General features: G+C 45.0%; 1 protein-coding gene across 1 annotated transcript in view; it reads right to left on the bottom strand.

Moving 5' to 3' along the window:
- Nucleotides 1–2202: 2202 nt before the first annotated feature.
- Nucleotides 2203–27122, bottom strand: part of LOC123032167 (protein kinase C and casein kinase substrate in neurons protein 3-like) — a 27935-nt gene continuing 3015 nt past the window's right edge. The window contains exons 2-10 of the mRNA XM_044447869.1: nt 19662–19729; nt 18534–18690; nt 16398–16633; nt 14884–15045; nt 12328–12503; nt 10998–11118; nt 8969–9066; nt 5757–5851; nt 2203–3364 (exon numbers count right to left, since the gene is read on the bottom strand). Of these exons, the coding sequence (XP_044303804.1) occupies nt 3249–3364; nt 5757–5851; nt 8969–9066; nt 10998–11118; nt 12328–12503; nt 14884–15045; nt 16398–16633; nt 18534–18690; nt 19662–19729 (1229 nt within the window). The 3' untranslated portion in view covers nt 2203–3248. The remainder of the gene's footprint in view (nt 3365–5756; nt 5852–8968; nt 9067–10997; nt 11119–12327; nt 12504–14883; nt 15046–16397; nt 16634–18533; nt 18691–19661; nt 19730–27122) is intronic.

Below are 27122 nucleotides of genomic sequence, written 5' to 3' on the forward strand. Positions count from 1 at the left end.
AGTCTGTTGCAAATGTTCATGGTATTTCTGCCTGGGCAAACTATTGTCTCCAGCCTTAAATTCATGTAAAACAGAAATAATTTCTCCCTTGCACTACACACAAACACACATGCTGATGAATGAGGAAATGGTTTCCCTCAGGAATTGTTTTGTATTAAGGCTTACCATCTTTGCAGCTTTAGAACTTGTTTATAATACTAAGGCCAGCCCTTGAGCATAGGAATAAAAACAACTAAGAGCCCTCTGGCAATTTAAAGACCACAACCTGTGCAGAGGGCAAAACCTGCTCCCATAATTTATACTTGACTCTAAAGCAGGCTTTAGCTCTGGAACAAAATTAAGCCCTGGTTATCCCTCCCGAGGCACTGAAATAGGCCCAGTGATAAAACTATATCACTAGTATGATGTTGACTTTTAGGTATAAGAAATAGCTATTCCATTGTTCATTTCTGAATGGATTTTGTTCCAGGAATGTTCATATTCTCAGGAAAAGTCAGTCAGGTTGTGTGTATTTAGTGAGAGACAAATCACTCTCCAAAGCGTCCTGAATGAATGTGGCAATCATAGAATAAGAGAGGTCCTTTTATGCATTAGTCACTGGTTAAAGAAAACAACAGGAATAAATGGCAAATTCTCCCACTGGAGGGATGTAAGCAGTTTTCAAAATGTTCATAAATCATCTGGCATTAGGAGTCAGCAGTGTGGTGTCCAAGTTTGCTGATGACACCAGATTATTTTGCTTGGTCAATAAAAAAATGGACTGTAAAGAGATCCAAAAGAATCTTTCCTGCCTGGAAGAATGAGCATCAAAATGGCAAACAGGGTTCAGAGTAAGCAAGTGTAAAGTGATGCCTGTTGGGACAAGAAATCCCAAGCTGATGGGAGCTGAGCTAACAGAGACTGACAAGAAAGAGCTCTCGGACAAGCCACTGAATGGTGGTGGACAGTTCATTGAAAAATTTGACCCCATATGTAGCTGCTGTGAAAAAGAGCAAACTCCATGTGATTCATATTTGGGAAAAGAACTGAAATAAAGTTGCCTTTGCTACCACCTGGGTACAGTTCTGGTCACCTAAAAAAGATACTGTGTTGTTGGAAAGGTGCAGAAAAAGGCAACGAAAATGATAGGGGACAGAGCAATTTCCATGAGGAAAGAGGCTGTTTAGCTTAGATAAAAAGAGAAATGGAATGCACCACAGAGTCAGATGCACAAAATCATCCATGGCGTGGAGAAAGTAGATAGGGAGTCTTCTCTCTCTCTCATAATGCTAAAACCTGGGATCAACCCATGAAGCTTATTGGTGGGAAATTCGAGACAGATAAAGGGAAGTATTTCTTCACAGTACATAGTCAAAGTATGGAATTCACTTCCATAAGACATAGTGATAGCCACTGATTTGGATAACAGGGGACTGGACAAGTCCACAGTAGAAAAAGCTACCAGTGACTATTAGTCCTATGCAGTACCAGTGGCAGTATGCCTATGTACACCAGTTACTGTGGAGCATGGGTGGCGGGTGTGTTTGCACTCGTATCCTCCGGAAGTCCACTCTGAACAGGAAGCTGGACCAGATGGAACTTGGTCTGATCCTGCAGGGCTCAGAGGCGTGAAGGTTTAGTTTCTCTTTGTTATAAAAGGAATGGAAAGGACAACTTTTCTGTTAGGATCCCCTTTCACCAGAGACTGGCCTAGATGCTGCTGTGATATCTATTTATACCAACATGCTTCCTTATTTTGAAGTAATCCGCACTTGAATTGAATGTGGGACTACAGCACTGCTGAACTGCCATCCATATATTCTACATTCAGCTTGAATTTGATTTTAGTATTTATCGCAACTTCTTGAAAAGTTGGGTTATTATCAGTCAAAATAACAACACGAACCTAGACGAAAGGTAGATTAACTGTTGGAAACATGATCACATGGAGATTAATTGCTTTGATGTGATTTCTTCTAGCATGGTGGAAACATTTTCCAGCTTAACTGCAGACACATGGACTAGAAGCTTAGAAATGAAAAGACACAGGCACAAGCCACAGTTGATTTATTTTCCAAAATCCCCAGATCCATTAAAACGTTTTTAAAAACAGTCGTTCTCATAAACTCAACATTCCTCTCAGTCTCTCTCTCACACCTTTCTTTTGGTGGAGTCAGACAACAAGTTATAGTGTGGTCGCCTCCTTAATGTCTTATTTTTTTAAAAAAAAGAACCATAAATCCAGAAAGGAGAGGTAACATTCAGCTTACTGTATGGCTGAGGCCTGCAAACATCCAGTTTTCCAGAGTTGCCATGTGGGAGAAGTTTAGATTAGCAGTTGCATTACATGTTTATCTCACTCCACCCTTCACAACCCATGTGTGACTAATATTTTGATAACCATTTCACAATCTCTAAAGAGCTTTTCCTGGTGATACCAAGATACTATTTATTTATTACATTTATATACCACCCCACAGCCCACAGAACTCTCTGGGCGGTTTGCATGTCTCCTTTGATTGGCTTGTCATTATCTTTTGGAGTGTGTCTCAGAGTTTCTAGAGGTGTTGGCCAGCCCTCTGGCCACACACTAATAGGAAGTTAAAGGCTCCTTGATCTATTTGCTTGTGCCTCAAAGAGAGGCAGGCATAGAATCTGCAGCTGTGTAGGTGTGCAGGCATGCAGTCTGCAAATCAGACCGGATGTGTGTGTCCTCAAGTGCATGCAATTACTGGTGTGTATTGCACATTTTCTCCTTGTGTAAGGCTGCACTTGCTTCCCAGGTTGCACCTTGTCCATAGTTCTTTCTATGTCTTTACCTATTGATCAGGGCTGTCTATTACTCCACCCCCCTCAAGCCAAAAGCTGTCTTCCCCTGAATAAGTCATGCAAACTGAGCATCAGTGGCTTTGTTCTGCATAATTTATTCTACAGCTATCGGAAGAGGCAAGAAGCTGGGTGCAACTCAGACACTGTTCCTCCATCTGCTTGAACTTTCGCCCAGTCCCACCCACCAGTCCTCCCTGATTTCTGAGATTTCCCCCACATGACCCACCCACATTTTCAAGATTAATGTCGTGTCCTATGAATGAGAAAGTTGCATGCTCATAAAAAAAAACCAAAAAAAGGCCACGTCTCCAAGGAAGCTGCACTTTGCACTGTTCTGTGCTTGCACGGTGCGATCTCAGAAGTGAGGGCGAGACACAGCCCCAGTGCGGGTATGCGTGAGCCCCACCGCTTCCCGTGGCTCCCCTCTGCTGTCTGTCTGGCTAACCCTGTACGGGCTCCACATAGTTTGCAGGATAGAGCCCCACACGTCCGCTGTCGGTCACCCCCTTGCACCAGCCTTGCTCGTCCTCGTCTTCCAGCTTGGTAAGCAGCTCTCCTGGGGTGCAGAAAAGGGAGAAGCAGGGGCAGCCCCACCGTTAATACAGGCACTTTGAGAGGGGAAGACATACGTGTCATAAAGAGGACAGGCGCCGGGCAGGCATGGAGCAGCAGGGCAGTGCGGATCCCAAGTTCTGCAGGGCCTTTGGGGCAGGTTCCTGCACTGGGCCAGTGCCCCTCCGTGGATCTCTCTGCCACCAGCACTGCCATAAACCGCTGCTCCTGCTTGCCAGGGCAGGAGGAAAACAGCCAGCCGGCAGTGACCTCTGCTGCTCCTTTCTCAGCACCGCCAGGCCACAGTGAGGGGGCTCTTGTCAGTAGACCCCCCCCCCCAGCTGGGGTGCAGACCCTTGCCAGGTGCCCAGCTATGCCAGATTTTGAGGCCAGTTCAGGCCAGCAACCACCATGAGCAGCAGAGGATGGTTTAGGATAAAAAAAAATCAAAATGCTTTTAAGCCGCTTTGCCAAGCTACATTTTTCCAAGGGGTGTAAAAGCACAGTAAAACCATGAAAGGCATCATTATCAACATTTAAATAATAAAATGGAAACAGTAACGTAGAACATGTCGAGGCCAGCCACCTTCAGAAACGGTTAAAAAGCAAGACCACGCAGCGGCGTTAAAAAAATGAATCTACCTCCTTTAACTGAAAGCAGACTGAAACGGGATACTTTCACCGGGCAAGGAGGGTGTGGGGAGAAGGAGCACAGGGGCTGCTGGCTCAGGCAACGCGGGCTGCACTTGGTCTTAAGATGGAAAGTATGAGGGAGCTGCAGCAGGAGAGGGAAAGCTCTGCTAAGCTCAGCCAGGGGGTTTTAACTTACAGTTTAGGATCACCCCTTTCCCCCCACACCCCCCAAGCGATGCTGAGAAGAGGAAACAACTGCTCTGGAGAACTCAGAAGCATGCACAGCATTTGGTGACCTTCCAGTTAGCCCAGTTTATTTATTTATTCAACTGGTTTAAAGGCCGGCCATTACCAATAGGTAATATATAAAGCATACAATTAAAATACAAAAGATGAAATAACATAGAAATGATCAACCATAAAGGGATTACACTAATACGGAGCTTGGCATGTTTGTGTTGCCCACGAGGCTATCTAACTTTCTGAAAAATAGTTTTTAGAAAACATGATGTGTTTTGTTTAAATTATATTATCTCTCTAAATTTACATCTCTTTATATACAGTAGCATGTGCAAATATTATGTAAATAAGTGCCTTTGTCCTCTTTGCTTCTTTTAGGGTTATTTGTAAGTGGTCTCCCTGTGTTTATCACTCCATTTTTTTCCCATTCCTGGGCATCTTGAGACCCGGGACTAAAAGCCTTAATTTCTGTTCTGTTCTCAGAGTGCCCCACACCACCCTGTCTTACTATCCCCTCCTCTCCCACACTTCCCTCTGCATCCTCTCAGGTGCCGTTTGCCTTCACTTATGCTCAGCTTAAACTCAACTTTAAGAAAACTAAGATCATGACATCCAGTCCTATCACTTCCTGGCAAATAGATGGGGAAGAAATGGAGGTAGTGAGAAATTTTATTTTCCTGAGCTCTAAGATGGGGACTGCAGCCAAGAAATTAAAAGATGCTTGCTCCTTGGGAGGAAAGCTATGGCAAATCTAGACAGCGTACTAAAAAGCAGAGACATCACCCTGCCGACAAAAGTATGTATAGTCAAGGCTATGGCTTTCTCAGTTGCAATGTATGGCTGTGAAAGTTGGACCATAAGGAAGGCTGAGCGCCAAAGAACTGAGGCCTTTGAATTGTGGTGCTGGAGGAGACTCCTGCAAGTCCCTTGGACAGCAAGGCGATCAAACCAGTCAATCCTAGAGGAGATCAACCCTGACTGCTCTTTAGAAGGCCAGATCCTGAAGATGAAACTCAAATCCTTTGGCCACCTAATGAGAAGGAAGGACTCACTGGCAAAAGGAGAAGGGGATGGCAGAGGATGAGGTGGCTAGATGGAGTCACTGAAGCAGTCGGTGTGAGCTTAACTGGACTCCGGGGGATGGTGGAGGACAGGAAGGCCTGGAGGAATGATGTCCATGGGGTTGCGATGGGTCGGACATGACTTTGCGACTAACAACAACAACAAAATGCTCAGCTTGTATGCTGGTAAATAAAGTAAACACGACCTGAATATCCTGTGTCTCCAGAGGTCTATTCCTCCTCTATTCCAAGGATATTAAACCCAGGTAAAGGCTGCCTCATGGGACTTCTGACTGTCCAGGGAAGTGGGGAGCATGGGAAAATGTTGCTGAAGAGAGGAGGAAGAGGAGACCCAGTGCAGCTGAACAGCTCTAAAGTCAGAAGAGATTCATAGCCATCTCCTCCTTGCAAAAGAAAAGGATAAAACAGGACGTCTAGTAGGGTGGCAACAACAACACTCACCTGCCTTGAAGCTTAGTTCATCTGCCTCTTGACCGGTATAGTCGTACACGGCACGGACCCGCTGGCCTGACACCTGCATGGGTGCTGGCTTTGCACTGGAGGGAGGGGCAAGAAATGTCAGCAGAAGAATCAGCAAGCACAGACCCCCCACAGACTGGGATCCACAGTTAGGCCTGGTTTGTTAACCATGCGCAAGCCATGTTGGTGTGGTTCTGACAACACAACAAGCCCCGTCTGAAACAAATGTGCCTCACAACATAGCATGGGTCATTGTACTGTGTGAAAGCAACCACTGAGCATCTCCCCTGCTGGTAGTATTTGGAAAAGGGCCTTCTCTGAATGGGCAGAACAATATAGGAAGGGTGAGTGGGCCACTCTCTAGCACTGCCTCGGTCACCACAGGTGGGTGTCGTCAGCACAGGGCTGGCACCTCACTCCAAAGCCCCAGCTGACCTCACCCGGTGGCATCGTGTGGAGCCTGGAAGGCACGGGGAATCTGCAGGATCTGCACAGCTCAAATGCCCTACGCTCAAGCAGACATCCACTAATACCACTTTCTGAAACCAACCCTGCAAATGGGACCAAGATTATAGGAAGGAACTTGGATGCAAAAGTTGCCTTTCTGTTTGCAAATGGAAGTAAGAACTCTTCTGAGTCCAACTTTTCTCCTGCCTGGGGAAATGTCACTTGAGGTTTGCATTCCACGTGACATCACAGGAAGCGAGATGCAATAACTACAAGTTTAAGCACAACTAGTCATCCAGTGGCGGCTCCAGGTTTGGGAGGGCCCAAGGGCAAGGAACCCACAATGGGCCGCCTTCCTGGGAGAATCTACCTTGTCTTCACCACTGTCACCAGTTGCTCTTGCTCCTCCTCTTCCTCCCCTCCTCTTTTGTTCAGAAAACAAGCTTGTGAGGTAGGCCAGGCTAAGGAAAGGGTAAGAAACCTCTTTCAGCCCACGGGCCAAATTCAGTTTTGGAGAAGCTCTCCAAAGCTGCATTCCAGTGGCGGACAAAGCCGAAGGCAAAAGGGATGGGTCCAAAAACACAGCTAGGTTAATTATAGCTTAAATGCTCAGGACAGGCATTGCTACCTTCTAGGATGGGGGAAAACTCCATAAAACCTGGTAAATGACAACACCCTCAACAGCTGGGAAAACAGGGGTAGGGCCAGGGGGTGGAGGTGAGGCCAGTGGCATGGCGCTCTGGAAAATTGGCTTCCTGGCCTCAGGTTTTTATTTTATTTATTAAAACATTTTTATGCCGCCCCATTCGCCGAAGCCGAAAGTTCCATACTCCTAGCCTAAGAGACAACAACTGGCCCTCTGTCACTTACTGAGCTTCATTTGGATCTACCCTAGTTCAACGCTCCAACTGCTCACTGCATTATATTGACTCTGGAACTTTCCATTTGCACCAAAAATCATTAAACTCAACAAATACTTTCAGTGAGTTTCTACTCCATGAGGAAGATATGTGGAAGGCTCACCAGCTGCGTAGGCTGGATTCTTTATACCTTTCTCAATAACTTCATTTCTTCTATTTTAATAGCCTTTTATTTTAATAAATATCATTGACTCATGGCGGCCATACTTCACCCATGTCAGATACTACCCCACTTCAAGCATCAAAAAGCACCTGGTTGTTTAGGGAGAGCTGAAAATTCTGTTGATTTGAATTAAAATTGGGGAGGGCAGTGAGGACTTGAAATTAGTGTCTTTGTATACTAAAATTGCTAGAAGTTGGTGGACATGCGAAACACACCCTAATTTCATTGTCTCTGTGCACACACTTTTCCCCAGCAGACATCCGTGAGCATTTTTGTACAGTACTAGGAAAGCTCCCACTACCCACACCCATAGTCTAGAGCAGTGATGGCGAACCTTTTAGAGACCGAGTGCCCAGACAGCAACCCAAAACCCGCTTATTTATCGCAAAGGGCCAACACTGCAATAAAACCTGAAAACTGAGGTTTTAGTTTAGGAAAAACAACTCACAGCCAGTCCAAGCAAATACATATATATCCTTGGCAGCACATTGACTGGCCATGCGAAAGCTTGGATGAGTCGCAGCTAATGACTCATGGCTCATGGCATCATCGCCTGGCACCACTACTCCTTTCTGAGCATGCGCATGGCCCCTATGTGCGCTATTATACGATGTTCAGCTGCTGGGGCGATGCTGGGGCGACTTGGCTCACGTGCTGACAGAGAGGGCTCTGCGTACCCACTGTGGCACGCGTGCCAAAGGTTCACCACCACTGGCCTAACCCAAGCCTGGTGCACTCCACTAACCCTAATATAGGGGCGATTTTGAAGAAGCCTTCCTTGAGTGGCTTTTTCTGCACAGCTCAACATTTCTGCCCATTCTCAACACATTCCAACCATCAAAATCATGCCAGGACACCTCGTTTTGCTAACCCTAACCCTACCCTGGTGCACAACCCTAACCCTAATACAGGGCTAAAGTTCCATTGAAAATAATGCAATTTTGAAAAAGCCTTCCTTGAGTAGCTTTTTCTGCACAGCTCAACATTTCTGCCCACTCTAAACACATTCCAACCATCAAAATCATGCCAGGACACCTCGTTTTTCTAACCCTAACCCTACCCTGGTGCACACCCCTAACCCTAATACAGGGGTAAAATACCATTGAAAAGAGGGCGATTTTGAAAAAGCCTTCCTTGAGTGGCTTTTTCTGCAGAGCTCAACATTTCTGCCCATTCTAAATACATTCCAACCATCAAAATCATGCCAGGACACCTTGTTTTTCTAACCCTAACCCAGTGATGGTGAACTTTTTACAGACCAAGTGCCCAAACTGCAACCTAAAACCCACTTGTTTATCGCCAAGTGCCAACACTGCAACAAAACCTGAAAACTGAGGTTTTAGTTTAGAAAAAACAACTCACAGCCAGTCCAAGCTATATATCCTTGGCAGCGCACTGACCAGCCATGTGAAAGCTCGGACAAGTCACGGCTAATGAGTTGAGGCACATGATGTCACTACCTGGTGCCGCAACTTCTTTCCGAGCATGCGCATGGCTCATATGCGCATTGTTATCCGGTGTCGGCTGCTGGGGCGATGCTGGGGCGCCTTGGCTTGCATGCTGGCAGAGAGGGCTCTGTGTGCCCACTGTGGCACGCGTGCCATAGGTTCGCCACCACTGGTCTAGAGCCCTTCCTACCTCTCAGGGAGCGGTGTCACACTCACTTGCTCTGGGAAGGGGTGATGCTGCGGAGTGTTGCTTGCTCTGGTTCTTTGCCTTTCTTGACTTTCACCTGTGGCCGCTCCTGGTCAGGGTTCCAACTCTGCAGGGCAGGTAAAAGAGAAAAGTATGCAAAGCATAATTTGCTAGGAGAACTTCATGATACAAAATGGCTGTTTCATGAAAAAGGGAGATGAAGATTTTTAAGAACTATATCGAGTGTTCCAATGTTCAGGAATGAATCGAAGGCGATGAAATACAGACAATTCCCTGGTAGCGGCAGGGCTGCTTCTGCGGCTGGCTGGCAGCCACTAGTCACACACAGGACAAGGGAGGAACATTGCTCAGCTATTCAACTGGGAAAACAGGGTTGCAGGGCAGTTTCAAGGCAAAAATCCCACATTTCCTGATTTCAAGCCAGAAGTTCTCTGTCAAGACGGCTGGTGCCTACGTCAACAGAATGAAGCAAGCCGCAGCGCCAGCTCCAGATTCTGGAGGGTCCTTGGGCAAGACACTCTCAATGGCGCCTGTCCCTCATGGAGTTGACCTTTTCACCACTGCTGTCACCAGCTGCTCTTGCTCTTCCTCCTCTTCCTCATCATTGCTTGCCTGAGAGCGACACAGTGAGTGAGGTGATGGGGCATCTAAGCTCCTTCTGGCCGCCACTGTTGTCCAGGCCAGAGTGAAAGGTAGGTGAACGAGCAGGTGTCAGTTATGAAAGGGAGGAGCACCTCCAGGTGAGCCCCCACCCAGGTGCTCAGCCATGCCTGTTCATGCTGCCCCCTGGCAAGAAGCAAGCTTTAAAATGGTACTGAAATACGTAAGAGGCTTTAATAAAATAGCATTTTGCCCCAAGGGAAGCTCATGTGGCCTGTTTCTTATTTTATTCTAGTTCCTCTATATTTTGTCTGTTTTGCACTCTTCACATAGCTATCAGTCAACAAAGGCCCTTGGTTAGGACTCTATAATTCACCATCAATTGGGAGCCATTTTTAGGTTACACAAAATGCAGGATGGGATTGGGGAAGTTCTTTGCATAACCAGAGAGCTTTCTTGTCTTAGAGATAATGTTCAGGAAGTATTATACAGTCATACTAGGTGAATCCTAAAAATCTAATAGTTGATCCTGAAAGAAAAATAGCAGTGAATCATATAACTCATTAGAGTTCAATTCCTGAACTAAAATCTGAGGTAAAATCTTAAAATCTGAGCCTCTAAAACCCATTTTTATTCCGCTTCTCTCTAAGTTCCTCACAGACTCTTATGACATTGAACCCAGGGCCATCTTAACAGCATTATGGGCCCCGGGCAAAGCAGTGTACTGGAGCCCCTACGACAACGACAACTACTATTAATTTTGGAAGTTTTCCAGTTTTCCAAGGGTTAACATGCACAGATTAGTATGGGGCCCACGGGCAAGTGCCCATCAGGCCCACGCATTAAGATGGCCCTGACTGAACCCTAGTCATAAGGTATGATCAGGATGTTAGATGAATGCGAAGAACAAACAGATTTCACACAGGCACACAAATATTTCTTTAGAGCACAGTAAAAGAGTCCTACAACTCAGAGTACAACTGACTGGGGAATGCTGGGAGCTTTATGGCTTTTTCTGTCAAAACATGAATATGATTGCACGCTTAATCTGTCAGAAAAAGGACAAAAACAGAAGTAAAATTCAGTCTGACTGTTGTCACCAGTTAGTCTGAAATTCCCTCCTAGCCACTGGCTGAACTGCAGTGTCATGTTGAATGTCCAAAAACATTGTAACTGCTCAATAATAAATTGTCAGCCCAAAGAGCCTGAGGACAGAAAGAACTTTTTGTTCTTGCTGGAAAGTACAAGGAAGAGAAGACGATTGAATTTAGCATTAACCAAGTAATAGATTTTTCCCCCTGGAAACTGTCATGAGCAGTATTGTATATTATCTGGGATGGTTTCTCTTTGTGTCTAAATGCTGACTGGAGACGGCAGTGCCTCTTAGAACACGCAGAGCGCCCTTCTCTCACCATTAAGGAGGGGAGAGGTTCCCACCTCAAACTGTGGCCAGTTCATGGGCATCCCTGGTCCATGTCGATTACGCCACCATTTGAGATCGTCCTGGTCATTTATATCCTCAATGGCTTGGTGCAAGTCACTATAAACAGCTTGGATGCTGGAAAGGGGGGAAAGAAGTGGAAATATGTCAAGCGGTATTTAAAAATCCCCACTCCAAAAAGCATTCTGCACCTTCCTACTTAGCACCATGTGTGAGACTGGGAGAATTTTTTGGCTGTGGGTGCTTCCAGATGGGAATTGTATCTCTCAATCACTGTGGTTCATTCATGGAATTTCAGCAGGTGGGGTGGGGGTGCTGAGGGGCAGAATCTTCTATTTGTCGCTCACCCACCCATGCTTTACCATGGCTGCTTCTGTCTTGCTTATTAATGCAGAAAATCAGTTAAGAAAGAAAAGATGGGAAATCTGCACAAGGTCTCTTGGCTAGGAGGTGGTTAGGAGCCCACCAAAGGAGACTGGAGGTCTCCTTCGACCACAGCACCCTTCCCCAACCTAGTGCCCTTTGAATGTTTTGAACTTCCAGAGTTCCTGCCCATTTGACATGATAGCAGGAGGTGATGGGAACGGAAGCCTAAATCATCTGGAGGGCACTGCAGTCATAGAACCATTAAAAGATCTAGAGTGCAACACACAACTGGAAGTGAACAGACCTTACTGCCAAGGGGCCTGCAGCTGCACCGTTCACGGAGGCCAAAGGAAACTCCTGCACTCCCGGTTCTTGGAGCACTGATAACCCCTCCCACCTTTTAGCTGATGACAGGCCCCCAACCCAACACAGCATCCCAACTGTGTAATGTTAACCCAGAAGCCCATTTAAACAATGTTGCTTCCAGTGGCATCTATCAAGACTGGAGAGAAAAATTAAAGAATCTTAAAACAACTCTGCTGGATCGGGCCAAAGGATTTCAGCTTTCCCTAATGTGGTGACATCCAGGTGCATTTGACTACAACTCCCATCAGCCCATTGAGCATGGTCAAGGGAGTTGTGGCCAAGCGCATCTGGAGGACACCAGTGTGTGGGGTGGGCACTTGTCCATTTGGGCCCAGCAGCCTATTTCCAATTGGATCCCCACCAACTTTTCCTTATTTTTAAGGGACTGGCAGATGACAGCCACTTCTGTTTATCGAGTATATTTATGCCCCACTTTTTTCCTTCCAAAGAACTCAAGGCAGCTTACATAATCCTCCTCCTCCTCCTCCTCCTCCTCCTCCCAATCTTATCCTCTCAACAACAACCTTGTGAGGTAGGTTGGGCTGAGGGGCTGGGGCGCTGCCTCTCGACGTCTCAACAAACCATTTCCCACACCTGGGGTTGGCGGTGACATCCAGGCGCCGGTGCAGGGCGAGAAAGGATCCCTTGAGAAAGGTAATGCGCCTCTGCTCCAGGGCCTGCCCCTGCTCAAAAATGGCTTCCATTTCTTCCATGTAGCGCGGGCTGCAGCGGTCCAGCTCCTGCAGGGCCTTCTCGTAGCGCTCGCGCACCTGTTGGAAGGAGGCATCGGTCAAGAAGCTCTCCGCGCTCCCTCTGGCACATGCACCCTTTCTAGGACTGGGGCGACAGGAGCTTTGGCAATTCCAGTGTGGTGTGGTGCTTAGAGTATTGGTCCGGGGAACTGGGAGATCCAGTTGCTCATCCCCATTCAGCTCACTGGGTGGCTTTGGGCCAGTCACTCATCCAAGCCTGTTCTACATCACAGGGTGTATGATGTAGAATTCTGCATGCTGTACCCAAAGCGGGGGGGGGGGGGGGGGTAGAATTCTGCTCTGCTCATCCCATAATACCAGGATGTGGGAATCATCCAACAAAATGGATGCACAAAAGATTCTGGGTGGATGACAGGAAGTGTTCCTCTGGACACAATTTGTGGTTGCCGAACAAACGCCTTGCATGGGAACGTACGTCCAATAAGAGGCCAATGGACATTATACTGGTCTCCTGTCACTTTCCTCCCTTCCAGTTGCCCCACAGTGGCTGAACGTAGTTTATTCCCAGATGAAAAATTTCCTTAAGGCTCTACTCATGTCACCTGCAACTCATAGGCAAGTGTTTAAATCACAGGTAGGCAATCTGATACCTCCAGGTACCAAAGTGTCCCCTGAGAGCTTCCTTGGTGCCCACAAGACACACTACTGTTCCCAAATTTTATTTTTAAAATGTGTTCATATTTTCTTACTGGCAGCTGGGATTGCTTCATACTGAACTGGATGCCTCCAACTGCTGCCATCTTAATTTCCCATTAATCAAGAGGGCTTTTTCAGTGGTGGTCCCCAAGTTGTTGAATGACCTGCCCAGAGAAGCCTGGCACCTACTGTGCTCTTTCATGGCCAGGTGAAGACTTTTCCCCCTAGGCTTGTTAGTGCTTCAGTTTAAAAAATGTGTTACCAAATTTTCAGAGCTTTGTGTTGCTGCCGACGTTTATCTTGGTTACTACATTCATTTTGTTTTGTTATGGTTTTATATTATAGTTTATTCTGCTGTCACATGCTATTGTATTCTGCTTTGTCTATGGGAATCTAACAAGTAAAATAAAATAATGCTTCTGAGCAAGTTACTTGTCCTTTGTCATGCCCAGTCTGACAGCAACTTTAGGTTAGGCCCAGAACAGTTTATCAGACTTAAAATCTGCCCTAAAGGTTGTCAATTGTGGTTCATATTCAAAGCTACTTCAACAGCAGCTTGACCTACAGACATTAGCAAGTAATAATCCTTTTTTCCTTAGAGCAACAAGGATTCGACTGATGTTTTCTACTGATTAAACATCTATGAAAGGCGTAAATTAAGAACAGATTGTATGCTACTTTACAGAGGACAGCTGCCTGTTCTGGAGAATTTGCAGGGGACAGTCCTCTATTTGACCGTCTGTCTGAAGAGGTGTTAAGTCCAACTCTGGTTTAAAGTCAAAGGTAGTTCTATTTAGAGTGGACCCATTGAAATGAATGGAATTTAAATTAGTTGCAACCACTAATGGCTCTACTCTAAGTAAGACTAATTTCTAAGAAAGGCTACTCCATGGCCATTCATGGCTCTACTCTAAGTAAGACTAATTTAAAACACTGATGATAGAACCATTAGAAGGGAGAGGCAGGGTTACCCATCAACAATAATGCCTAAACAGGAAACAGAGCTGGTCCACAGATCACCTAGTCAGCCTTCTCCATTATGTTGAGAGATACTATATTTCTATTTAAACTATATTTGATTACATTGCACTTATATTCTGGCTTTTTCCCTCTTGTGGTTTACAGACTTACATTTTATCCTTGCAACAACAACCCTGTGATGTAGAACAGGCTTGGAGTGAGTGACTGGCCCAAAGCCACCCAGTGAGCTGAATGGGGATGAGCAACTGGATCTCCCAGTTCCCCGGGCCAATACTCTAAGCACCACACCACACTGGAATTGCCAAAGCTTTCTGGGCAGTTCACAAAAATTCAGAAAATGTAAAAGTGTAAAATGCAGTATAAACATGGAAGTGGTCAAAAATCATTTTTTTTGCATATGTTTATGTCTAGATCCTGAAGATGAAACTCAAATACTTTGACCACCTAATGAGAAGGAACAACTCACTTGGAGAAGACCCTGATGCTGGGAATGATGGACGGCAAAAGGAGAAGGGGATGGCAGAGGAGAAGATGGCTGGATGGAGTCACTGGAGAGGCGGGTGTGGGCTTGGGCGGACTCCAGGGGATGGTGGAGGACAGGAGAGCCTGGAGGAATGTTGTCCATGGGGTCGCGATGGGCCCGGCACGACTTTGCGACTAACAACAACAACATGTTTATGTCTGAACATGAGTGAGACAGATGCGTGCCAGTGCTCTGCAAATGGGTCTCCTCTAGTGCTGGTGATGCCGTTCCTCTTACCTTGTTGGCTTCTTGGCTGCAGCGCTGATGTTCCTCTCGCAGGGCACGTTGCCGGTCTGGGGGCACCTCAGCCCCTGCCGCAGCCTGAAGCCCACTCTCCCGGAGGGCTGCAATGTGTTCTTTCCGGCAGGCCTTGTGGTACAAAGCTTTGCTCTTCTCGACCTGTGTGCAAGTGGTGAGGGTGGGCAGGAAGACGTGGATGGGGTGGGGGAGAGTGAAAGGACCGTCAGCACGCTGCTGGGTGCACTGCTCTTCCCCAGAGAGGACAGGCATCCTGGCTCCCAATTCCTCCTAGTCCCCCACGTTCTCAAAATATGGGGTAGGGCCCTGGGTAGAATACACAACATCCGTCCATGAATGGGGATTTGCTGGCAGTGCTCCAAGTGCAACCAGAGCTGGATTTTGGGGCCAAACGCCATGGCCAGGGCCCAAATCACTACCCAGAGAGTGGCAGGTAATCCAGCCAGGAGCAAGGAAGTCCCGTTTCAGCACATGGACTAGCAAGGGCATTAATGGGCGCATTCCATGGTGCAGCTGGGCAGCCATGTCGATGATTAAGGATGCTCGTGTTAATATTTTTATTTCCATATATTATCTTTCCCTAAAACAAGATGGTGCTTATGCTCAAGTGAACATGTTTTATATCAGAGCGGCAGAAGCAAATGCTGATTTATTCCTTCTATTATGATGGTGCTTCGATATAGTTGAGTGCAAAATGTGAAAGTGCCCGTGTTCAAAGTACTGTAGTAAACAGGTCTTTTATCTCTAATATAACACAAATTTCGGAAGAGTTGAAAGCATGAACTCTGTGTGTGTGTGTGTGTGTGTGTGTGCGCGCGCGCACGTGCTTCACAACTGAAATAAAATGCATGGCTATTGAAAGGGGGACCTCAGGAAGACCACTAAGTTCAGGATTTAAAAATATCTAGGGATGAAGTATTCTACTTTACAGAAGACAATCCTCTCTCTGATGGCTCCCCAGTTCAAGCTGTCCATTCAGTGAGCACCTGGACAGCAGACTGAGTACCCACACAGGTCACCTGTGCGGTCTCCTCCATTGTGGCAGGATGCATTCTATTTCTATCGGAGTAACAGCTATTATATCTACCTTTGCATCTCTACACAGCTATGTATATATGCAAATGTTATGCATATACAACATTTTGGTGATTTTTTTCTTTTTCGTTGATGTATTTTTTTTCTTATCTGGCAAAGAATAAATCGTCACCCTACCAATGGGCAGTGTTAACCTCTCACCGGCTAGCAACAGTAATCCCAGGACAGCCTCATTTCATGGCTTCTTCCAAAGTTGGGCCTGGCAGGCAAGCAAGTGGGACTGGAACATGGAGACAATGGGAAGGAAGGAACGTTCCTTATTTTAAAAATATACCCCAAAGCAACACATTGGGCCTTTTCTCCTCTCCTGAGAAGCTTTTCCTTCACTGATTTACCCTGCCAGAGAACTCCAAAGATCAGATCTCTCCTGCCTTGCTCCCCACCCTGTCCACTCCTACCTTCTTGAGCTTCTTGGTCCAGGGTTTTTGTGCCCGCTGGAAGCCACTGTCCAGCTCACAGGCCTCTTTGAAGCCCCCAAATAGCTTGCGGTGGTAGGAGTCGTGTTGCCATGCCCGGATGCGCGCAGCATCTTCTGAGACCAAAGCCCTTTGCATTTCCATGTGGAGTCGGCTCAGTCTCTCAGAAGCACCCAAGAATGCCTGCCAGGCCCGCAGCAGGGAGCCGTACGCAGGGCCTGGAAAAGAGTGTACAGGAGCGAAGGACTGATGAATAGCATGAAGGCATGGATTCATAGCTTGTCCATCCTGAGAGCAAAATCTGGCAAATAAACAGATCCTGCTGAATTCTGCAAAAGAAACCCTCACTTTTAAGGGTGAGAACAAGCATCCTGGCCCATGTGTGAAGACCATCTGATGAACATAATAACTGTTCCCTCCAGTGACAGTTTCTGTACTTCCTTGTATCACCGAGGTGACTTTCTCCCTCAGCACAAAAGTAGAGGGGAAAAAGGAAACATATTTTGCTGGTATGAAGAAAAGGGCCTGACCCTTGAACTATGGCCCACGAGCATCATGCCACAAAAATGGGAAGCTGGCTGGCAGTCAAGTGGCCTAGCCTATTGGCCAAACCCATTTTACCAGGCCCCAGGGAGGCCTATTAAAATTATATATAAATCCACAAAAGTTGCCAGCTTGCAGATATTTTTACTAGCATATTGGTGGTTGGCAGAAGAAGGTCAGAGTGTTCTGCCCTGCCTCTTCTAGCGCATTCGCGCATCTTTGTGGAAGCGCATGCACTCACCTGCATACAGGTACTTATCACCCTTACCTCTAGTGTAGGACTTGAGCTGGGCTTGAGCACTCTAACTCAATTAGGGTGAAATTAGGGTATCAATTTCATTACTGACCCCTGAGGGAATCCGTATATGTGGCAAAGCGGGCTTCCTGTCCACCTACCATTGTCTACAGAAAACGGGTGTTGGTTATCACTGCCTTACTGTATGATAACAGCTCTCTTGTTATCAAAAGACTTGAAAGGGTGGCCATGATGCATAAACTTCCTTCATGAAAAGGTTCTTATTCATTGCTATAGTGAACTTCCTTTGGTCAAGAAAACAGCTGTTCAAGCCACCCCAAAGGAAAATATTATGCCCGCAGCTTCAATGATAAAGAAGTAGCTTCTACTTTTTATAACTAAATACACAAAAGCAGAGTACACTTCCAGTGACCCATAAACATACCACCACTCCATTAATAGTTCATAAGAAAAAGAGAAAGGGGCTGTACAGCAAATAGCTGCTTCCCATCTGCAGAAAATCAAAGCAAGGACCAGCGCCTCGATCTTTGGTTTAAGGGCAAAGGAAAGATATTAGAGGATTTATCCAGAAAAGCATAAAATAGGTATGTGAGGAGTTCCTAAAGCATGTTGACTCAGGCTGATGTTTCTCTGAAGCCCACAGGATGCGTCCCCTGCATAAGCTATAGATGCGTACAAAAGAAACATAAAATACCATTATTTTATTATTTATTTGCTATATTTATAACCAGCCTTTTCTCCAAGGAGCTCAAGGCAACCTGCATGGGTCTCCTGCTCCCACCCCTGAATTTTGTCCTCACGACAACCCTGTGAGGTAGATCAGACTGAAAGCACGGGCCTGGCTGAGGTCACTCAGTGAACATCATGGCTGAGTAAGGATTTGAACCCAGTCCTAGTCCAGCACTCTAAGCATTGTATCACAGTACAATCTTCATGCAGCAGTAAAGGTTAAGATGCTGCTGCAAGATTATAAAGTATGAAGTTGGGCTGAAATAGTTTGATGTCCCTGGTTTGATGTCTGGGGGTCAGGAGATTCTATTATCATGTCATCACCAAGAATGAATGAAATGGTGCATAGAAAGTTCAAAGGAGAAGATGCAGAATAGTCCCAAAAATATATTCCAAGTACAAAACAGGACGGCAAGCCTTTTATACTTGAGGCAAAAACAACAATATCCATGGACACTGAAAATATATCCACATTTCCATCTCCAGCCCCATGCTCCTTTTCAAAACCAAGCTTCTGGAAGCAAAATAGATTACGCAAATATTATTGGACATTTAACATTATCGGTCAGAAAAAGGCTCTTGCAACTTACTCCCATCAACGAGGGGCTGCCATTTGCGAGTCCACTCTTCCATCATCAAGGCATAGCTGCGCTCAATCTTTGCACGCTCCTGGAAACATGCTACAATCTGGTCACAGACACGGTACCCATCATCTAGACGTTTTACTGTGCTCTGGTAGTGATTGGGCTGCAGGAGAACCAAGGAGAGGAACAGACTCAGGTTGGGTAAGATAGCGCTGAGGAAGCATTTCCCCTTGAAAACAACATCTTTGACTTGATACATGGAGTTCTGTCTCCTAAAGATTCTAGTTTAGCTACCCAAACCTCATTCCTTTCCCTAAGAAACAGAGAGTAGGCATTCCCTGAACCTCCTTGCTTAAACCTGCTAAACCAGAGATGGAAGATGGAGGAGCACATTGAAAACACATCGGTGGACAAAGGGTGGACTAAAATGTTAACAAATGACAAGTAAGTCATGGAGCACTGAAGCTGGCCCAGCCCTGCGCTAGTCTATTCCCAAATCAATCAAAATTCCTTTTCAGACCCCCTGTTTTCTCAAAGAACTTAGTTTGCTATCAGTAACTTGCTCCTTAGTATTAAACCTTCATCATGCTCAGGAAAATCCAGAATGAAGCCTTCAATACTTCCCCCACTAGGGCATTCTAGTTTACAGAAGACAATCTTCTGTTTAAAGGAGTCTCTGTTTGATGGGCTGTCCAGTCCAAGAAAACTAAATAAGCCAAACTAAATGAGAAAGGAAAGCAAGGCCCTGGGAGTTGCCCAGCTAGGAAACCTGGCAGGCCTAGCCAGTGTTCTCCATTACAGTCAGCTATGCTGTATTCCTGTTTAGATTATAATGATTATAGCACTACACGTGATGTGCATATCTATCTATAGAGATGCCTACGCAAATATTACGCAAATCACTACCTTTTTTGGAGATGTATTTCCTCCTCTTTTTTAGACAATGCATAAGTGTCCACCTTACCCCCAGTGACTTCTCTTCCTCACCATGCCCTAAATGTCAGATAACCTCAACTCCACTGATTTCTACCCAAAGGAAGTTCTTGAGACTTGACTACTGTAACTCCCATAAGAGTCCATTGCCCCACCGTTCCCTCCCCAATCCACTTTGTGACCCCCCTTGCATTCACTCACCATCCAGAAGCTGTGAGTTGTGGGTTCATCTGCTGCCACCTCACTGTATATCACAGACATGGTGTCACCTGTAGAAGAAAGTGCTGTGAGAGGGCAAGCCGCACATGCAGAAGCAGGAATGGAGAATTTATGGCCTTCTGGGAGTTATTAGACTCTATCCCCCATCAGCCCCAGCCAGCATTAAGAGTTATCAGATTTATGGGAAGGCCACAGGTCCCTCACTTCTGCCTGAAAGCATCATATAAAGGCAACCAGGTAGATGAGACCCAATTCTTGGGTTTTGTCTCATGTGTTGAGCATGTGGGTAGGCACAGACTTGGTTCTCACTGCTCAGTGGCCACTGTCTTCTTATGGGTAAACCTGCAATCTGGGATAGAAATGGGCACGATCTCCTTCCCAGCTCAGTTAATAGATCATACTGATTGATTTATCCATTTTTAAAGCCTGTATTTATGACACCGCTCTTTAGAAGGTCAGATCCTGAAGATGAAACTCAAATACTTTGGCCACCTAATGAGAAGGAACAACTCACTGGAGAAGAGCCTTATGCTGGGAACAATAGATGGCAAAAGAAGAAGGGGACAGCAGAGGATGAGGTGGCTAGATGGAGTCACTGGGGCAGTGGGTATGGGCTTGAATGGACTCCGAGCGATGGTGGAGGACAGAAGAGCCTGGAGGAATGTTGTATATGGATTCGTGATGGGTTGGGCACATCTTTGTGACTAAACAAATTTATGACACATTTAACTGGAGAGGAGGAAGATGGAGAGGTTATTGTATCTATTGAGGCCATAAATCAGTTGTGAAACACTTTGCACAGAAGAATACAGGTTTAATTTCCTGTGTTTCCAGTTTAAAAAGGATCAGAGAATGGATGATGTGAAAGACCCTTGCCTGAGATTCCAAACAGCTGCTGGTAGTCAAGAGCAGCCATTTCTGCATTCAGACAGCACAACAACCCATATTCAAGGGCTGAGTATGGGTTAGCATTAAGACATGAGTTACTGTGTTCTCTGCACCCGGCCATGCTAGCAAACCAGTAACCACAATCAATAGTCCACAATTGGGCAATAAACCACGAGATATCTTCATGGGTTGAAATCCATGGGTTAACAAAATTTTGTTAGTACAGCTAGGTTCACACAACACAATAATCCATGTTTCACTCAACCCTTGAGTGTGGGTTATTGTGCTGTCTCAACCTATAGTCTGAGTTGGGATAATGTAGATTTCTATACTCCAAGGTGAGCATCTTGTGGTGCTTTGGTCTACCATCCAAAACCTCTCTTGCCATTGGCACTACTGAAGAAAGCTGAAGGGAGTTGTAGGCCGGAATTTCTTGAGGGCCATAAATTGCCCAATCTGCTATAATTCCTTGGAAAGTTGAGAAGCACAGCTGCAGGTTTTTTTAAATTAAGATTCAGAACAGCCTTATACTGAACTAGACCATTAGCCTGTCTAGCTCAGCCTTGCACACTCTGAGCAGAAACCATTCTCCAGAGGTCTCAGCCTGAAAGAGTAGTCTTCCTCACAGTTTATCACATAAAAGGTGACTTTTATGTGATAAACAAGCTCCCATGGCCAGGAATTAAAGTCTGCTTTTGATCAGGATCTTCAGCAGACTTCCCCAACCATCCTAGTGTGAGTGTCCGTGTTGGGGATGATGGGAGTTCTGGTCTAACATATCTGGTGGGCACCAGGTTCAGGAGGGCATACACAAAGTTATAATGATGAGTTTCTCTAAACCTTGCTTAATTACAAGATTCAGAAAGATTAAATGCAAAGCTGAGTTCAAAGAAACAGATATGTGACCAGCTATGAATTAAGTAGCATTTATGAAGTGCTCAGATTATGGAGGAAAAGGTGAAATTCATTAAACCCAGCTTTATTTGAACCCAGATAATTTTATCCAGATAGTGAGACACACACACACCTTAGAGCCTTCTAAAAAACAGTAGCTGGAAAGGGGTCCAAAATTACCACCAACAGCAGGTAAGAGAAGGAGTGCTTTCCCACTGAAGAGGTCTTTCTACTTTTCCTGCTTTCCGACTGAAGGCCTGTCCTCCTCATCTGTGATGCAGCTGAGCAATAAGTAGATCTCTAGTAGCTCTGCCTATATAGTAGTAACTCCCTTATTTTTTTTTATTTTAGGATTGGTGGGGATTTAATGTTTGTAAACCACCCAGAGAGCCCTCTGGGCTATTGGGGTGGTATACAAATGCAAAAAATACATAAATAAATATTTGACCCAGCCTGGCAAATAAATCCACAAAGGTTGCTAGCTTATTAGCATATTGCTAGCTGGCAGAAGAAGGGCAGAGGGCTCTGCCCTGCCTCTTCTAGCCCATTCACACATCTGTGTGCGATCTCATGCACTCGCCTGCATGCAGCTACTGATCACCTATGTTGACTAGGCTTGTGCTTCAATGCAACACTGCAGCAAAAGCATCAACTGTTTCAAGGGCTTATTCAGAGGTATGTTCCTCTGTCCAGTTGCCCACCAAATTTTACATTGCTGGAAATGGCACAGTTCCTACATAAAACTAGCAGGCAAAGGGAATATTATGGATGCTTCCAGATGAAGCTTTGATTCTATGATTGTGTTGCCCATTTGCACAATGTCCACAGTCATTTTCAGTTGGAAGGCCCCCTGCGTCTCCCCATGGCTTCAGTCGTCTTTTTGCTTAGTAGGCAAAATATCACTTGCGAAAGAAGACTCAAAAGAGCTGCACAAGACCTTTTGGTGCACAGCAGCACTTCACAGAAAGCAGACCTCTGCGTAAAGGTTTGTTAGCAGCCAGTCTTCTGCCTGAACGCATCCCCTGTCAGAAGGCTGTCTGATCCAAGACTTCTCTCAAGATAATGAACTCTAAGAAAGGAGACCCCGCAGTCCTTGAAGGTGCCTATCAGCTACTAGCAGCTGGGCAGAGAATGCAGGCACTCAGATTGGCTAACTACTCCTTTCCCACCAGAGTGAGATGAGTTGTATTGCTATTTCAGTTGGAGTAACTTTTTTCTACCTTGCATTTATAGCCATACTTCTGTACACACTTTCCCCTCTTTTCTTTGAAACTGGGCTTTTTTTTTTTTTTTGCTCTCTTTGCTCTGGGTAAAGGCCCACAGCCAAGAACAATGCCCCCTCCCATAATTTTAAAGCTTTAATATGACAGCTCCAGATTGTTTCTTAGAAAAAAAACATTTTTCTATTTCTAATAGAACATCATATATACTGGCATATAAGGCGACTTGCATAGAAGATGAAGTTGATAATTTGGGCTGTTTTTCTAGTGTTTGTCATATGTTGGGCACGTAAGACAACCCCCAATTTTTGCTTCAATATTTCCCGTTTCAAGGGTCTTCTTATATGCCGGTTATATATGGGTACATCTCTAGAAAAAAGCAGCAAATCTCTCTCGAAGAAACCCGCAAATATACCTAGAGTCTTCACACCGGCGTCCCCAGAGATATTTGTGGTTTTTCCACTTTCATGGGTGTCGTGAAGTGTCAGGAAACTGCTGGGGGCTTAAACCTTTCTCCCACAGATATGGGAGTCCTACTATCTGATGAATTTTTTTTACCTGGCGTATAGCATGACCCCCTGACTTTTGCCTTGCTATTTCCAGTTTCAAGGATCATCTTATATGCTAGTATATATGGTATAAACTTGGGAAAAGGCTGTGACTCAGTGGAAGAGCATGTATGCTTGATATGTAGAAGAACATCAGTTCTGTGTCCAGGCAAAAAGATCGTGTTGCAGGTCACCGGGGAAAGAACACTGCCTAGGACCCTGGCGAGATGGCCACCAAGAAAGAGGTCAGGGAAGAGCACGAGGTTGGATATTTGCACATGCAACTGCATATACTGGTATAATTTTTAAAATGTGATTTAAATAGAAATATATCCTGCCATAGTGGAGAAGACTGTGTTTGCCTGTTCTGCCTGTTCAACTACCTGTCTGCACTGGGTGAGCAACATTCAGTCCCCTGCCTCTCCCTCTTTATGGTTATCTGCCATTAAACCAGGTTTAGACTGAACAGCCCATCAGACAGAAGCCTTTCAAACAAAGGGCTGTCCTCTCTGAGCACTCCAAAGCAAAGGGGTGTCCTTTGCGGAGTAGATATGCATTGACCGTGAGAGCAAACAATACTGGGTTAGCTGGACCTGCCTCTCTATTAGACAACTCTGTATGTTGTATTAAAAATAAAATAAAATCTGTGACAGCTGACATACAACCCATTCATTGGTTCTGCTCCAAATTCCACCCACTCAATCTGCCCACACAATTTTCCTCCTAACTCAGTTTCACCCCTTCCACGCTTTAGTCATCCTTCCAAAAGATTCCCTTTAGCTATCACATTGCAGAATATAAGAGATAATTTAAGGAAGTTACTATTTATTTAAGTACAGTGCTGATTATAAGCAAATCATTGCCCTTGTGTTCTCCTTTGGGGCATCCCATAAACATCTGATTGGCTACCATGGGAAACAGAATAATGGAATAGGCCTTTCTTTGGTCTGTCCCTGCAAGACCCTTCTTTTGTTCTTAGGTAAAGGTTTTTGGACTTAAAAACAACTACTTTTGGATCCAAATTTAGGCCTGCTGGGGCTTCTCTACACAAGGCATTTATTGTGTTGTCTTGATCCATCAAGAGTTGGAGAGCCCTTTTTACAACATCATGTCTCCGTGTTTTCCAGTCATTTTCATCTTCATTTTTTTCCAGCAAGGAAAGTCAGCTATTAAATTTCAGATGTGGAACAAACTGGAATGGAAGTCTAGAGTATGGTTGCAATGCCTCTATTTTGCAGCTATAAAGCACAGTGTCAGCTTGTGCTTGGATAATGGAATATATAGAAAGGAAGAAAAAGACAAACCTGGGCGGAGGGAGGATATATAGCAGACAGATTCTTCCCACAAAGAAAATAGAGGATGAAACCTTAGTAAATGCCTCATTAAACTCAGTGGGATTTAAACTATTTGGAATTAACTTCTCATTGGTATCAGTGGGTGCACTACAGGTATGAGTAAATCTTGATCCAACCACTGTTCTTTTCCAGATTAGCTGATGCTAATAAAGCATAAGTATTAAGTGCCAACAACAAACTTTACTGTATATCTATATCTAAGATTTATGTTTCCCTTGCTTTTTGAACTCTAGAATAGCTGCAGGGCTCCCAATTTGGGTTCTAAATTCCCACTAACTCACTCACTAGGATCTCACCTAACTTGGGAGCCCTGCTGCAAAAATCGAGGAAGGGTGTTCCAGACTCAGACAGCCCAGATACATGATGTAGAAAACCCCATCATTGCACAATGTAACTGCCATTAACAGTGAACAAAAGATATAGTCACTAGATAAAAAGTTAAAGGAATGTATGTTTTGGCCCTAAAATACACATAGACACAACTTGGGCTTGGCAAGACTGTTATATAAGTTCATGTTGGTTAGGAGGAAATTACTGATTGCTTTTCCACTCGTTACTTTGAAGCTACTCCAGGAAATGTGGCAGTTCCACCTAGCCAGGAAAGCTGGCTTTAGCCCTGCCTTAAATAAGTATTGTAGTTGGATATTCACAGTTTCATTTAACAATGGAAATCATGACCCACCCTCAATTTTTAAAAATCCACCTGCAATCATTTACCCACTCGCTTGGGGGGTAAGCCTTGCTAAACTCAGACTTTCTTCTGAGTACAGATGTGTTTGGACTGCACTTTCATGCTTTTATCTCCATTTTAGCACAATTTATTTGCAAGTTAATCTGCCTGCAAAACCACCCAATGGATATTTACAAATGGATACAAAAGCATCCCTGCATTTCCTTGCAGTGCTGAGTTGCTGAATTAGCATGTTTCAACTAGCAAATTAGCAGCACAGTGAATTAAAATGTTAACAAACTGCTGTACAAACTGTTTGAGACAGCCTGAAGGAACCGCAGGGCAAACAGCCTCTCTTCCACTGTGCCCTTTCAGTAAGACAAGAATTCTTTTATTCTAATAGATGGCATTAAAAAGAGAATCAGACAATCCAGGGGTAAGAACAAGTGTATCAAAAATGATAAGCCATGGTAACCAAGTAAAACTGTATTTTTGTATTTTTAATTTAATGTTTATATTTTTGATTTATATTATAATTATTTTAACTTATTGTTGTAAGCCACCCCGAGGCTTCGGCGAATGGGACGGCATAAAAATGTTTTAATAAATAAATAAAATAAAAAAACCTCCATGTTCAGAATGAGCACACCTCTGAGTATCAAATATTGTGGATAAGCAGGAAGGGCTGTTGTCCTATTTATCCTTTATATAGTATTTATTTATTATATATTATCTATATCCTGCTTTTCCCAATTGTAAGGAACCCAAGGCAACTTCTAGGTCCTTCTATCCTTTATTATCATTACAACACCCCTGTGAGGAAGGCTGAAAGTCAATAACTGGCCCAAAGTCACCCAGTGAGTTTCATGGCCAAGTAAGGACCGGAACCGAGAATGCCTGAGTCCCAGTCCAGCATTTAACTGTCATACTACACTAGCTTAGTGAACATATAAAGCTGCTAAGTGCCAGCACTCAGTCTTTGGTGCAACTGAGCCTGTATTGTCTACACTAACCAGTATTGCCTCTTTCAGGTCTCTGGCAAGGATCCCTCCCATTACTTGCTACCTCATGTCCTTTACTTCAGGGGTGTTGAAATTCTTTCAACCTGAAGGCCAAATTCCATTTTGGAGAAGCTCTCGGGGGTGTCAGTGCAGTGGCGGATGATGCTGAGGACAAATAATTTAGCGTAAAGCTCTTACTGTTAGTAACTATGCCTCAGGAGAGGCATTTCAACCTTATAGAATGGGAGAAAACTACAAATGCTGGGAGACCATCATAGGATTGGTGGTTGGGGAACAGGGGGTGGCTGAGGAAAACTAGTGGATGCCCTACTGATTTGGCCCAGGGGGGGTGAGATTCTGTACCCCTAGTTTAACTGACAATGTTAGGGACTAAATGTAGGGTGTTAATATGCTGTCCCTACTGGGAAAATCCATCTAGTTCAATATCATCATGAACTGAAGAGCAGCTGAGAGGACTAGCTCCTTGCAGAGTGCTAATATCCATTCAACAACCTTGTCCTTAAGTCTTGGGTCTAGGTGGTTGATTGCTCAGGAAAGAAAGCATTTGATGGTTGCTGTATTCCCCAAGAATTCTGGGGAGAATGGGGAGAGGTCTGCAAGGTGGCTACTAGGAAACCAAGTCCTTTTTGTCCTTACTCTGCAGGGAACTGGAAGAAAAGCTATTTAGGATCCACATCTGGCATCTATGGAAGGCGAATGTGACCCTCATGGGTAGGGGGGAATGACCTGTGAAGAAGGGAATGGATTATGCAAGAAAGGAGACACCTTCTAGCATGGCATTTGTTGTTGGCCAACTCAAGTGAGCTTCAGGTCTAAATGCTGATTCACTGAGTCACACTACACATT

Source organism: Varanus komodoensis, unplaced genomic scaffold (assembly GCF_004798865.1).
Source record: "Varanus komodoensis strain SLA01 unplaced genomic scaffold, ASM479886v1 scaffold53, whole genome shotgun sequence".
NCBI classification, from domain to species: domain Eukaryota; kingdom Metazoa; phylum Chordata; class Lepidosauria; order Squamata; family Varanidae; genus Varanus; species Varanus komodoensis.